General features: G+C 46.0%; 1 protein-coding gene across 1 annotated transcript; it reads right to left on the bottom strand.

Annotated features, from left to right (window-relative positions):
• Positions 1 to 110: 110 nt before the first annotated feature.
• LOC135396966 (uncharacterized) lies at positions 111 to 13,191 on the bottom strand. Its single transcript, XM_064628222.1, has 4 exons — positions 12,982 to 13,191; positions 5,717 to 6,063; positions 4,305 to 4,526; positions 111 to 2,600 (listed from the first exon to the last, which is right to left on the bottom strand). The coding sequence occupies exons 2-4, from the start codon at positions 5,993 to 5,995 to the stop codon at positions 2,037 to 2,039; spliced, it is 1,065 nt and encodes a 354-aa protein (XP_064484292.1). The 5' UTR covers positions 5,996 to 6,063; positions 12,982 to 13,191; the 3' UTR covers positions 111 to 2,036.
• Between the last annotated feature and the right edge of the window lie 988 nt (positions 13,192 to 14,179).

The following is a 14,179-nucleotide window of genomic DNA, read 5'->3' as shown; positions in this document are numbered from 1 at the left end:
CTGCCGTATTAGTGCTGCAATATTGAAAAAGACAGGGTTTGTCGCTCCCTAAAATAAGAGCGTCGCTTCCTACGCAGAACCGCAGGAATATGAAACAGCGAAACGAGAGAGAGAGAGAAAAACAGCGTATATTTCACGATTTCATTCAGTTCATGATTAAATGAGTGAAGTTGTTCACACAACTCAGGCGTTCGCATGTGGCTGTACGAAAGGGCTATGTGGGAAAATGGCTTTTGTATCCACGTGTACAAACGTGCATGTGTCCATGAAGGTATGTTACGCAGTATATTAGTCAGATTATAATGTACTATGACACTACGATGTGTGATACCTGCATCCCTACCATGACATTCACTAATACCCCTGAGCAAAGAGCTGTTGATTTTCTGGTTTAAAGCCACGCAGGTGGTCACACACTCCCAAATCACACACGCCAGTAAATCTAAGGCGGTTTTCTTCAACGCAAAAAAATAGACAAGTTCAGCCCTCAGTGAATCTTGTAATAGATAATACAGTTGTCGACATAGCAGAAAATGCCAAAACTCTCGGCGTAACTTTTTCCTCTACACTTTGATTGATTGATTTTTAAAAGAAAAAAATTGAGATGTTAGTCTCGGGACTGGCTGCTCCAGGACGCGTTATCTACACTTTCTTGGCCATTATACGTTAATGATGTACATTCCAAGTAATCGTGAATCCTTGCTTCTTTCAACTCATTGATGTACTCACATTTTAACTATTGTTTCTTGGTATGGGGTACAACCATAATGTCTAACCTAGATAAGTTGCTTGTGTTGCAATTCAATTGCAATTGCAGGAATTCCTTCGAATTTTGGATTGTCTGCCATATAACCACACCACAACTGGTTTGTTTGAACGGTACTCGTTGATTAATATTCATAACCTGTATCGATATAAACTTTTGTGTTACTACCGTACTGCTCATAAAAAGTCCTGAACTAATATCTTATCACTGTCTGACTTCAAATAGCATAGATACCCTTATAATCATCGCGCCCAGAGCTTTTGGCATATCCGCCGCTGTAGAACCAGATATATATGGTGAACAGAGTGTTGCTACATATTACCATGTATCTTGAAAGAATCCTCTATTGATTCATTAACAGTGTCAAAGAAAGATATTCATATTGCACGCATTTAGTTTACCTTCCACGGATGCTTTTTGTGGTGCTTACCCAATGGCATTTTGTACGGGAGCTGTGAGCCCGACAAGTCGTTACTGAGACTTTTCTTCACGGCTCCCACTGTCATTCATTCATTCATTCCCGTTTAATACAAGTATTGTGTATGACAGCCTATTTTCATGGGGTAGCTCGTAACTGCACACTTATGTGCATTGCTACCTCGTCTCATACTTCCCTGCAAAAAAAAAAAAAAAAAGTTGCAAGTGTAATGGAGATGATTGAATACAAAATGACTTGGTACCGGAACACATTGTCCAACATTTTGTGGCGTATAACGCGCACCATAAGTGCCCACAGGCATGAAAGCCCGTGGGTCAAGTATGAATACTTTTTTATACTAGCACACATACAATACGACGGCATGACCACGGTGGGCAGAGCTAGAGTCACTAATTGCAGGACTAGAGTCATTCCTTTTCCGCGGAGCCGCCGTTCGGTGTCCTCGATTGGGCCGATCGTGTCACGTGGTTTCTCCTTCCAAGAACCCGCCGTCTATGTTGAGTCCCCTCCATCCAAAACCGGTTTCGTCGGTTGCGAGCTGGCTTGACTCCGAGCGGAGTTCTCCGGCGGAGAAAGGGGAGATGGGCGTCCCGTTGCTAGGCGACGCAGCCGCGCCGGACACAAGATGGCGATCTCGTTCGCCGGCGTGTCTCAGTGTCGCTACTCTTCTCCCTATTTAGTGACTCTAGGCAGGACCAAGGCCTCACGCTGCAGGGCCTCTCCTTTGGAACTGCTCATCCAGAAAATGATAACGCGCGTTGCCTCTTCGAGTCACTTTTTATAATGTATATAACGCGCGCGTTATATACCAGAAAAATACCGTACATGTACCTAAACCAAAGTGGGTGCTTCTTTTTCGGGATCTTCTTTCAGCTTCGCTGTTACGTAAGATTCCGTAGGCATAAAGGAGTGGAAAAAGTTTATGGGGAACATAATATCCGAATCGTCGTCTGTCTGTCCGTCAACAACTATGCCCTTGGTATGAACACTGTTTCCTGTATACAACGTCTGCAGTGCACAGACGCTCACCAAGGCCCCGATAGCGAAGCATGTGACATCTTCCAGAAAATATTCGTCGATTAACATCCATATCCCCCTCCAGACGGACACTGCTGCGTAGGCAACTGCGATGTTCCAAGCGCCCTCGAAGACTCGACGCCAGATTGTGCCTAACTGACGTGCTATGGCTCTGGCTATTGGTTGCGACACTAAGAGCAGAAGAGTAGCGAGTCCCCCGGACTCCAAAGACACCACTGCAGACAAGCGAGGGTTGTTAGGATAAATTGTGAAGTCCAGAAGAGTCCATAACCCGCGCCAGCAGCTGATGGCCAGGGCTTGTATTACGAAGATCGTGAAGGCACTGTCCCAGAAGTAACGGCAGAGGGACTGCATTGACTGTGGAAGAAACTGAGAGTGTAGCATTGTACGACACGTAAACAACCTATTGTTAAAGCGAGTAATAACAATGAATAACGTGCTTCTATTACGTGTAAGTCTTGACGATTTTAAGCTACACTCTTCCTGATGTAATGTTGCTGTTTTTTTTTCCTGTTTTTTTTTCTTTTTGTCGTGCTGTCTCCTTGTTTGCCTCTAAGAGTAGTTAATTTGTAACAACTAACTGTGGTATAACATACAGGGCGTTTTGTTCTTTTTTTTTATCCTTTACAGAATGTTTATAAAAGTACTGTGAGAGCAGCATATATGTCGTTCTTGCAGTGAAGTTATACGGCCAGGCGAACTTCCAAGAGAGTACGTAATTACATGATGATTAATTACCTAAAATTTATTAATTATCTCTTTAATTAGGGAATTTCGGGCAAAAGCGAGATAGCACCATGGGAGACAATCCCCGTTGAAAGCCATACGCGTGCCGTGAGTGACGTCACTTTTGGTCACGTGACATAAGAAAACATACTGCCGCACCGGAGTCACAGTAGGAGGGCATGCCGTAACTTGTTGCGGCAACGTCACAACTATCGCAGGGGGCCTGAGCCCACTTCACAGGTAACTGTGAAGCGGTTGATCTGGCAAGCAGATCACCACGGCACGTGGCCCCGTGACGTGAATGAGCGCTGTGCTCCCTGAGCTCCCGACCGGCGCGGTTTCGCTTTCGGCTCATTTGCATAGCAAAAATCGGCGATGGACATTTCAACGCACGTGCACATTTCAGGATCATTTAAAAATGGAATGGCTTTCAACGAGAATTGTCTCCTATTCCGGCCGCTATTTCGCTTTTGCCCAAAACTCACCTATTAAAGACTGAATAGACCATTTGAAAAAGTTCCAGGGAGCAGCGCGCGTCCTGGAAGGGCATGCCGGGAAATGCTGTGCAAAACGACGGCGATTTGCTATCGTCTCCAATCGTCGTCGTCGTCGTCGTCCTACTGGTGTATTGTCGCTGTCGTTTTGCACAGCATTTCCCGGCATGCCCTCCCAGGGCGCGCGCAGGTCCCTGGAACTTTGTTTTCAAATGGCCTATTGGTGAATTTTAGGTAATTAGTAGTTGCATACTCTCTTCGAGAGGACGTCCGCCTGGCCGTTCAACTCAAGTTCAAAAACGACATCTACGCTACTCTCATAGCTTCTTTTATTAACAAATCTGCAAAAGATAAAAAGATGTGCCTTGTATGTGAAGTATAACGCCGCGTTCTTATTAAAAAAATGTCGTATATTCTACCATACTAATAATTTATCAACTGCCATGATCTGCACTTTTCCCAATTTCAGACGTGTGACATCTAGGCCGCAAGTGCAGGACGTGAGTATGAGCCATGCGGCAGAGTCTCTTCCAGTATAAGATATTCAGTTCCAGGGGTAACCTATCACTCTACCTTTGTCTGGCGGCATTATTGTCTCGCGATACGACTACAGGCTATAATAAATACCACTAATTATCACATACAAGCTAATTAGCCGGTGGAGTTGCCCGGAAATTTGCAGGTAACACTAAAACATCTCACGTCATAGAAACCACACAAGTCGTTCTTATATACTATGTCCTCTCAGTCCATGTCTGCTGGTTACTACGGCATGTGAAGACTAGAAGACTTTTCCATTATGCCTTACAAGAACTATGCTGAAAGATGTTTGCGCTTATACCTTTGTGCCGAACCTGGACGGGGAAAGAAAGTACGTGTCTGGATAGTCTGGCAGGAAGACGAAGGGCACGGCGTTACCGACGGTGCTCAGTCCTCCGGCTAGAGTGATCGCCGCAGACGCGACGACGAGAGTCCACAGCGCTGACTGGACCGTGATGTCGAAGTACAGATCTTCAAGAGCCCAGAGGCCACGCCATTGGGTGACTACTCCCACGCCCATTACCTGTGGTTGCACATGAGATGGGCCCTCTGTCAGAATGCGCCATACAAGAAAAAAGAACGGGTTGTCTTCTCTCTGCTCAAACCGTTAGAATGAAGTGAACAGGAGGAGTCACTCTCCACGAGACAGTTGAGAGAGAGAGTTTTAAAGTTCATTTAGTTAGAATGAGAATCTCCCCTTCTCCTTCCTTTTCTTTGTCTTCTCAGACAGACTTGAATTAAACTACGAGGTAAACCTTGTTGTTCTCAGAGTCTCACAGAATTTATGTAATCATTGGAATGCACGATAGAGCACAGCACGGGCCGCATTTTTAGGTCTGGCCCGAGCCAGGCCTTTCTTTTTATTTAACCACCCGGGCCCGGTCCGACGGCTGCATACCTAGCCCGGCCCAAGCCAGAAGGATTCTAAGTTTCTCGGCCCAAACCCGGCCCGAGCCCGAGAAATTTATAGGCTACCCGGCCAGGGCTCAGCCCAGCCCAGTGTATCAGGCTGCATAATTTTACCGTGGCTAACTAACAAAGGAGTAACACAGGCGCGAGACCGACCTAGTCCCGGCAATGTGCCTGCCCGGGCCCGGGCCGGCCCGGCCCTATAATGGTCAAACCCAAGCCCAGCCCAGGCTCGCAAAAGAGAAAGCTTTACCCGACCCGGCACGGCCCTGGGCTCGGGTTTTCGGGTAAGCCCGAGCCCGTGAAGTGCTCTTTGCACGCGTCTGACGCGAAACTATTTCCATAAAATAAATTTCCATAAAATTTATTTCCAGTTTTCCTAAGTATGACGTCATAAGGTGCGCAATCTGCCGCGCGTCTGGCAACGTTGTTCCTGGAAGGTCGATTTCCGTCTCCTCGCCAGAGCAGCTGGCGGTCTTCCAACGTGGCGCGGAGAGCGTAGACGCGCGCTCTTGCTAGGAGGCAGATGCCAGAGCTCGCAGTGACGACACCTACTCTTGGAGAATCCGAATGTAATAAGTTTTGCGGGATATTTTGAGAATTCGTGGAAACGTGTAATGTTCGCTGACGTCCATGGAGAAATACGACAAGGATAATTCTTGTACGCGTACCACTGGATGTACTGACTCAGTTTTGTAAAAGAACTTGCAATGACTGTTACATTAGTGCTTAGAGAGGTGATCATTCTGGTTCACGTAAACTGTCGCGCGCATAATGCACGAAATGGTACGCGTGCTTCCTTACCATAGAGTATATCCTCGAAACCAGCATAAAGAGACCATAATTCTTGCGCCCAACTCCGTCGAGGACTTCCTGCATGAGCTGACACCAGAACACTATCAGGAACCCCACAGCCACTGAGACCCAGCCACTGACGAGAGGGTATTGTGGCAGCATGTACGTGTCTTCGAGCATCCAGATGCAGCGCCAGTACAGGACCACCAGTGGAGTGACGACCGTGGTTGCCAGAACATAGTCCAGGAATATGTACAAGTACCAGGCAGGCGAACGTGGACGGCACATGACTCCTGTCCAGCAATTACAATGTCCGGCGTCAAGCAATGTGGTTCGTTACTGGCGATGGACATGGGCTGCAAGTACAGATACAGATAAACCTATTTTACGTGTATTCGAATATGATCTGCATAACAATATCGGCTCAAACAAAATAAAATATACCTGTCCCAATCAACCGTCACATCTGTCATACGACGTTTTCGGGGGCGACGCAACGTCCTGAATTCAGGGGGACCCCAGATCCCAAACGGCGCCTCCTTCCATATCCCACCGCCACCACCAATTCATGCCCGGGTGGCCGGGTCCCAAAAATTCGAGGCAGTCTGAATGACAAAGAGTTGCAAACGCTTTATTGTTTTCGTCTTGCATGGATTGAATGTATATCGCAGTATTTATACATATATGTCCTCTTCATGGTTCAACCAGACAGGTTTTGAAACCGACTGAAGCCAATCACTGTCGCTCCGTTCACTTTGGCGACAGTCCTTGGGCCCTGAACCGACATCCTGCAACACCGTCGTGCCCTGCAGATTTCCTGCAAGACACCGGTCTCCTTTACGTTCTTTAATCCTGATGTGCGGCCTTGCTACTGTCTCTCCCCATCGTCCCCGCCTCGTTGTCATTTCACATCTCATGCAATCCCGTCGGCATTACGGTCGTGGGCCACAACCCAGGTGGCGAATTTCCCCATCATCAGTGTATTTGTTGTTGTTGTCGTCGTCGTTCTACCGCTTTCGACAAAACCTTGGCTATGCTGGCAATTTTATCGATTCAGGAAAAGGGTTTAAGGCATTTTATTCGCATGCGACACCTGAGATAACACTTTGGCGCCTCGCCGCCATGGTAATTTTGCGCCCCCTTCACAAATTCAGGGGTCTACAGTGACCCCTGCAATCCCCCTTCTGCCGCCCCTGGACGTTTTAACCAGCACAGCTTGTAGCGCACGGTCAGTTCACGTAGCACAAGAATGTGAATCCACCCCTGGAGGTGCGTTGACCTTCTTCGTTGACGTAGGCCAAAGGTTCCCAACTTCGGCTTCGAGGCATGTGTATAGAGTCCCATCGAGGCAGCAGATGGTTTTCTACAGCAAACCGGCAGGAAGAGTACGAGCAGATCCTCGATCCGAAACGCATCCCCTCGGCATTTGGAATCCGGGTGAGAAGACAGATGCTTGGAGCCCATAGCTACTGGTGTGTTGTCTCTGTGGCTTGTCTCTTGTTTCTTGTTTGATTAATCAGCCACTTGGATAGGACCCCAACTCGTCTTCTTGTCGCAATTCTACACAAAAATTGTCTTGTGTTTGAACTGGGTTCCAGTATTACGATGCTGCCTTTGGACAACAACGCCATTCAGCATTCGTTTTTCGCAACTTTCCAGTGCGGAGTGTCGTTTTGAAGCTTGGACGTTGTAAGGCATTGCAGTCCACTCTTACAGTATGTAACACCACCCTGTATATCCTCTAATAGGATCCCGCAACCAACACCAAGTTGTCCAGACATATACCAGAGGTTGTTTCGTTATGGGTATTAAGAGTAGGTATCATGGTTATCTACGAGTATCCTGAGCTCTCAAACATTTTAGAGACCGGACACGTTGCTACTTCGTGATGTATAGGTGATATTTGTATACAGAAGAGGTGGACATCTGCGTTTGAAGCACAGATCTCCGTATACTACGTGGACTTCGCAGAGCTACGTTTGCGCGACGCCAGTCTTCTCGACGGAAATACGAGCCCGTGGGCTTCCGGTGGAATGGAGTATAGTTATCGTCTGCTCCCCGGAATGAAACATGCGTGCGGAAGCAACAGCGGAAAACCGGAGAGACGTAAACAAACGCTCTTTATAGCGGATGACTAGAAGAGGTAATCAAATTGAGAAATACAAGCCTCATTTATGATCAAAAAGTGTTGTTGCCGAAAATTGCAATATCATAGGTTCCCGTCTTAAATAGATCCAGCCCAGTGGTCCAGCCGCCGCGAAAGCAGAGCAGACGGTATGTACACCCGGATGTGACGTCGTTCGGTTGTCGACCAATTGGGAGAACCTATACTAACCTAGAAAACAGCTTCACCTCTATCCTCTGAAGAGAGCCGACAGCATAGCACTGCTGAAGGCCAACCAGTGCAAAGTGTGATACCGTTATCATTCCTGATAGTAGAAAGCCCGGGGCGTACGCCTTTCTATGACAACTAACATAGCTGCATAAATGTCACAAAAAAGCGTGGTATGAAGTAGGTTCTGTTTTAGGGCATCGTTAAGGTTAGTTCTGTTTAGGGTACTTTGGGTAATCGCTATTTTAAGGGTACCATGCACGAATTGATTCATTCAGTTTGCTCACACGAGGGAAAAATGATCTTTCACGAAAGAGGACCCAGTTACTGAGGAATTTTAATTTAATTGCTACCGCACCATCAAATCGTAGATGTATTCGGCTACGCTCAGCTTTCCCCCTTTCTTTATCTTTAATAAACATACCCCCCCCCCTCAGCTAGTGGAAGTATGGCAGTCGTCGAAGAAGCCAACGGCGGGATTGAACCACGCCCCTCTTGATTGCCGGTCACGTGACTTACGAATTAGGCCTAACTGGCCCCTCCTGCGCGAAGACTGCCATATTTTTACTGTTCATGTTCTAAGACATTGAGATTTGCGTCACGTTTGTGTGTCTGTGTGTTCCAGCCGCAGAACAGTTACTTTCTACCGTGTTCTTCGGCTATGCTCCACAGTCTACTCCATAGATCTACTTGAGCTATACAGCGTCCCTAGAAGTGGGACAGGTACACAAAGGCGTTTGGTACTGTAGATATCATACGGTGATAACGAATTGTTTTTGTAAAGGATATGCACCCGCTTGGTTTATCGCTTTGCCAGTGCATGCACGCTCACAAAGAAATGTTTTGGCATACTCTCCAGCTATTTCGACTTAGACAGATTTGCCATGAAGATAACATATATATCTTTATAGGATATAGGATTCTTATTACGAAATGATAAACGCAGTACGCGAAATGTTGTTTACCGCATGTATATGTTTACCGTAAAAATACACATTTGTCTTTTTATGAACATATTATTATCAAACCCTTTACGGGGAGTCTGCCAGAATCTCTTTTACGAGGCAAAACCTCAGCAAAGGAGGACAGGCAGCAGCATTGATAGTTGCCGGTAATAAACCGTTCACCTTCCTGATAAGGACGCATTGGCACGCTGGGGGTGTTTGATAGGTTATCACAGGACACGTGTACCACAGGCCGCAGGTCATGGTCGTTTGCACTCACTTTATGTCCTGAATATTTCGTCGCACCTGCTTCTGTTCATTTCGTGTTATCTTACGTCTTATCTTTCGTGTTATCGCTATCTTAGGACTTTATTTCCGCGCAGAACACACCGACCAGAAAATAATGTCCGTGCTCCTTCAAGATACTGGGGAACAAGAATAAATGATGTAAAAGTGCTGATTACATTGGGATGTTGTCTGACACAGGGCAAACCTCTCGCATTCCCTTTCAGAAAGCTAGTCTGAAATTTGGTCGGATTATCAGCAAACATTTGAAACTCCGAGCTAGAAAGGAGTCCGATTAAAGTGTCTCCTCAACCTGGTCTCAGTGCAGAGCCTAGAGTAGCTGTTCGCCCAGGAGGAAAATTGGCGCGTACGCATAGCCACTCCTTTCAGTCGTGACAACACCCGTGTGTCTAATATTCTGACGAATATTTTCTATACTGGTTGTAAATACCCAACGTGATCGATACTCAACTCTCGATGGCGATGTTACTCAAAGATTTTTGTGATAGACCACCTCTACCACCTTGTGGAACAGTTGAAGACATCCCAATACCATAGAGGATGCTCCTGTTTTCTATTACCTTTATCCTCTACCAGCTACCGCTCTCTCCTATCAGTCTGTATGCACCTGACTACAATATTGACCGCTATCTTTTGCGTAAGACTAGAGATGGTCGAATCCAGAATTTTTCGAATCCGAATTCAAGGAAGGTTCTGCGAATGCACGAATCTTAGGAATCTCGAATCTTTCGAATCCTTTCTCTAAAAAAGAAAAAAAAAGAGTTTGAAAAGCCAGGGGGAAAAAACGCTTCTTCTGAAAAGTGTTTTGAAGCAGAATATGATATTTTTGTCCAATGAAAAACGAATAAAAAAATAGTTCACCTTCAGGAAAGAACATACTACTTCTTAAATGTAATTTATTTAACTTGTTATTCATCGACCACAGAAAGTACATAAAATTCTCGAGTCTGAATTGTTTCCATAAAACTAAGAAACTATCAAAAGCAAAACCATGCTACATTTAGACTTGTAAGGGTTCCTGCATGAACTCTTTCAGTCCAGAGCAATGTAAACGGTGGTGGTGGTGATGATGAAAGGGCTCGCCGTTGTCGGCCTCACCGAGGTGGGCAACGTCACGACTGACGCCCTGGGGAATGTGGGTCCTGGGCCGACTTCTAAAGGGAACTGTGCCGACATATGTCTGAAAGCGTATGAGGAAAACCCAGGAAAACAAATAAACAATGTAAACAAACAAGAAAACACCCGTCGGCCAATGAGGCTTTCGGCGGACTCAATTTGAAAAATAAATTGAGGGACCAATTTGAAAAAGAAATAAACAAACGTGGTTTGTCGATTCGAAAGATTCGATTCGTCGTTTTGGGTACTGCGATTCGCATTCCCGAACCTCGAATCCCTACCTCTAGGATTCGAGGATCCGTGGCGATGATGCTTGTGTGAGTGCACGGATCGCGCTGAAACTTCTGCACCGGATTTGAGTGTTGCACTGACAAGATACGTAACACCCAGCCCAATGCATTTTTGTTTGTTTTTGTACTGATGCTTGTAGGCTACATGGCTTCGCTGTAATATTTCCATTCATATGAGTCATATTCTTTGTTAGTCAGCAGTATCTTGTTTGGTCAACGGCACCATCGATGTATTGTGCGATAACGAGCTTATCAGACTGTTCAGGCAAGGGTTTTTTTTTATGTCACGTGCCAGTGGAGTATACGGTATCTATAACCCACACACATAATGTGCGGGAAAACGGGGTCACGGTTAACAGTGGTATACTAGTGCGTTTTAGTGCATCGTACGCTATCTCCTTTGCGCACGTAAGCGATAGCGTGGTGGTTCTGCGCACTGCACGAAGCTCTCTTTATGTTTTGCGCGTATCCAGGACCACGGTGCCCTAAAGCTACGATGCACTCTTCCGATTGAAGACTCTGTGATCCGCTCCTAACGCGCCAAGGGCGATTTTTTATTTATTTATTTTTATTTATTTAGTGCATACTGCGTGCCATAAGAAGTAGATTGGAAGGTGTTTATGATAAGCTAACCGTCTTATTCTTATTCATTGCACCTTGCTGATTTTTATCGCTCCCTTTATCCAATCGTTTCCGTAGAGTGCTTACGACCAAATAAAGTTCCTCAGTACGAGCTAAAACGGCACGCGATGGATGGGAACATACAAACAACTCACAATCAGGAGAACCCAGAAGTAGGATGCAAGCGAGATGGTGTACATTCGAAAAAGGATTCATTAAGTCCGAAGGGAAATACCTCACAGGGCAGAGTCCATGGTTTTCTGGCCGTTGGGACCTGTCTCAGTGGATAGACAACTAACAGCCAGAACTATAGGAAGCGAACATACGTCCGATCCGATATATGACGCTGAAATAAACAGTTAAAAATAAGTCGTCGAAAAATCCGTGTTGTCGAGTTCCTGAGTGCCGAGGTAGGCCATCGCTACAATACAGTCCCCTCAGGCTCTGTAGCTGAAAGCTCCACGCTGCTTTTTTTTTTTTTTTATTCTTCAACCTACTTGCTACATTCGTGCAGAACTCTTCTAATCAGCCCCATTGGTTTGGATCATAATCGTGTTTCGAGCGCTCAAGTACAAGACCACATCAACAATAGAAGAAATGACAGAAAATTCGCGCTCTAATAGTCACTGATTTGAGTTACGAGCGATAAAATGTAACTCCATGGGACGGGCTTTTGAGGGGACCTTTTCTCCGGGGACGTTTTCTCCGGTTCCCATATTGTGCTGCTTGGATACGTCTCTCAGTCTCTCTCTCCCTCTTCTTCTTCTTTATTTTTATTTTTTTTTCATCAGCCTCGAGGAAATGTTATCTTTTTACAGCCAGAAGGGAATACACCACCTATTTATTTATTTATTTATTTGAAAGATACTGCATGCCCACTGTTGAGGGCCCAAGGCAGGTAAAAAATTATACACACTCGTGTAACTTTTACCGGAATAAATTGTTGTCGCCGGACCTCTCGTCACGCTCCTCTTACCCTCCTCTCTCTCTCTCTCTCTCTCTCTCTCTCTCTCTCTTTCTTTTTTTTTTTTTTTTTTATACAGGAATGGTTTCTCTCGAATATCGCAGCCAGTGCTTTCGCAACATTTGGCGCCCAGGTTTCTGGTACAGGGTCAGTGCCCAACAATAAATCACCCAACCAAACTTTTCGTCGCGAAAATTAACTGAAAGTATATACGAGTACGCTCACTACGTTACGTTTCGTTTTGGTTAAGCTACGTGTATATTTTCCGGCTGGGTTTTTGCAGAATCATTCTGTAAAATACAACTTCACTACTAAATTGGGAAATTTCTTTTTTTACTTCAAATTCTGCTATGAAACTTCCTGCAAAGTGTCACTTGTCCTGAATAAACGACAACTGTCGTTCATTCTGTCTATAATGCCAACATTTTAGCGATGCTCGTAAACACAAAGACGTCCGGAACGGCATCCAAGACCGCAGTTTGAAAAACATAGAACACGACGACATCGAAGACGTTCGTGAATTTGTTACTGCGCAAGCTTTCGTGCCGGAGGCTGCACTTCAGGCTGCACTTTAGCTATACTTCAGGTACTTGAGGAAGAGCAGCCTTCTGCACGAAAGCTTGTACAGTAATAAATTCACGAACATCCTCCAGTGTTTTCGCGTTCGGTGCTCGCAAAATAATAAAAAGAAGTTGACCTACCGTAGCTGAATGTCAGCAACGGCAACGCCCTTCGTTCTGCTAGGATCCCATCGTGGCGCCGGCCGCGAGGAACGTCAAAGACGTTAAGGTGCGCGTAGCATCGACGACGTCGTAAACGCGCCGTCGGACAAATTCCGCCGAGGCTAGATAGGCTTGTATCTCGCTGAAGTGCTCCAAGTCATTAGCTCGTCTCTTTGGATGAATTCTCGTGTTATGTTGTCCTTATCGTACAACGTGTGGATGTAGTAGTGTAAACATGACGTCTCGATTGGCCAGCCTACCATTCGTTTGCATGCGGGGCGGCCTTTTCCAGAGAAAGCTCCGATATGCGAGCTCTCGAGTGGTGCAAGTTAGCCGCTCAGAGATCACTGTGATTTTCCTTTCTGCTTTTACAGCCGCAGTTAAAAGTTGCGTAGCTTTTTATGGAAGCAGTTGGTGCAGGACACTTCTTGGGGCCGACGTGGGAACTGTGCTAAGTCAGAGAAGATTAGATGCGGTCCAGCTATTGGCCAGAGATCCGTGAAAGGTGTTGCGTACAATGGTAAACGACGGCGTCTTCTGCAACAGTTCGACACAGCCGCATCGTTTGAAGAATCACACCCTACCAGCTCTCTGCACCATCAGCGTGGCAGAGGTCGTGCTGTAGACTGGGAGCTGGTGGGTTCGAATCCTCCCACCGGCTGCGCTGTTTGAGGTTTGTTCCTGGGTTTCCCGGGAGATGTTCTGGACGAATGTCAGCACGGTTCCCCCTGAAGTCGGCCCAGGACGCATAATAATTAACTCCCTTGTCTCCCACTCCAACCTGCTGTCCTCTCTCCATCTGTGCACGTATGTACGGCGCTCATAGCCACAGTTGCTTCGCGGTGCTAACACGGAATTAAAAAAAAGCGCAGAGCCCTGCGTTTAATAACATAACCGCAAGAGCGCATGGTCAGTTCGCGTAATAATTTGCAGTTCCCACCTTGGGGAACGGAGAGAATTTCCATGCGTTTTGTTAAGCAATAAGCGTGTCGATTTATTGTTTTATACTATAAATGACTAACATCATTGTAGTGGACTGACGTATACTGATAAAAATAGCACACGTACATCAGCAGCATGGACAGTTCGCGATCAGTCAGCCTTTCGTATTACAGCCAGCCGAATACGAAACATATTGCTTTGACCACACTCCCTATTGGCTCAACACTGCGATTAT

The sequence above is a fragment of the Ornithodoros turicata genome, chromosome 6 (assembly GCF_037126465.1).
Source record: "Ornithodoros turicata isolate Travis chromosome 6, ASM3712646v1, whole genome shotgun sequence".
NCBI classification, from domain to species: Eukaryota; Metazoa; Arthropoda; class Arachnida; order Ixodida; family Argasidae; genus Ornithodoros; species Ornithodoros turicata.
This window is presented reverse-complemented; position numbering and strand designations above follow the sequence as displayed.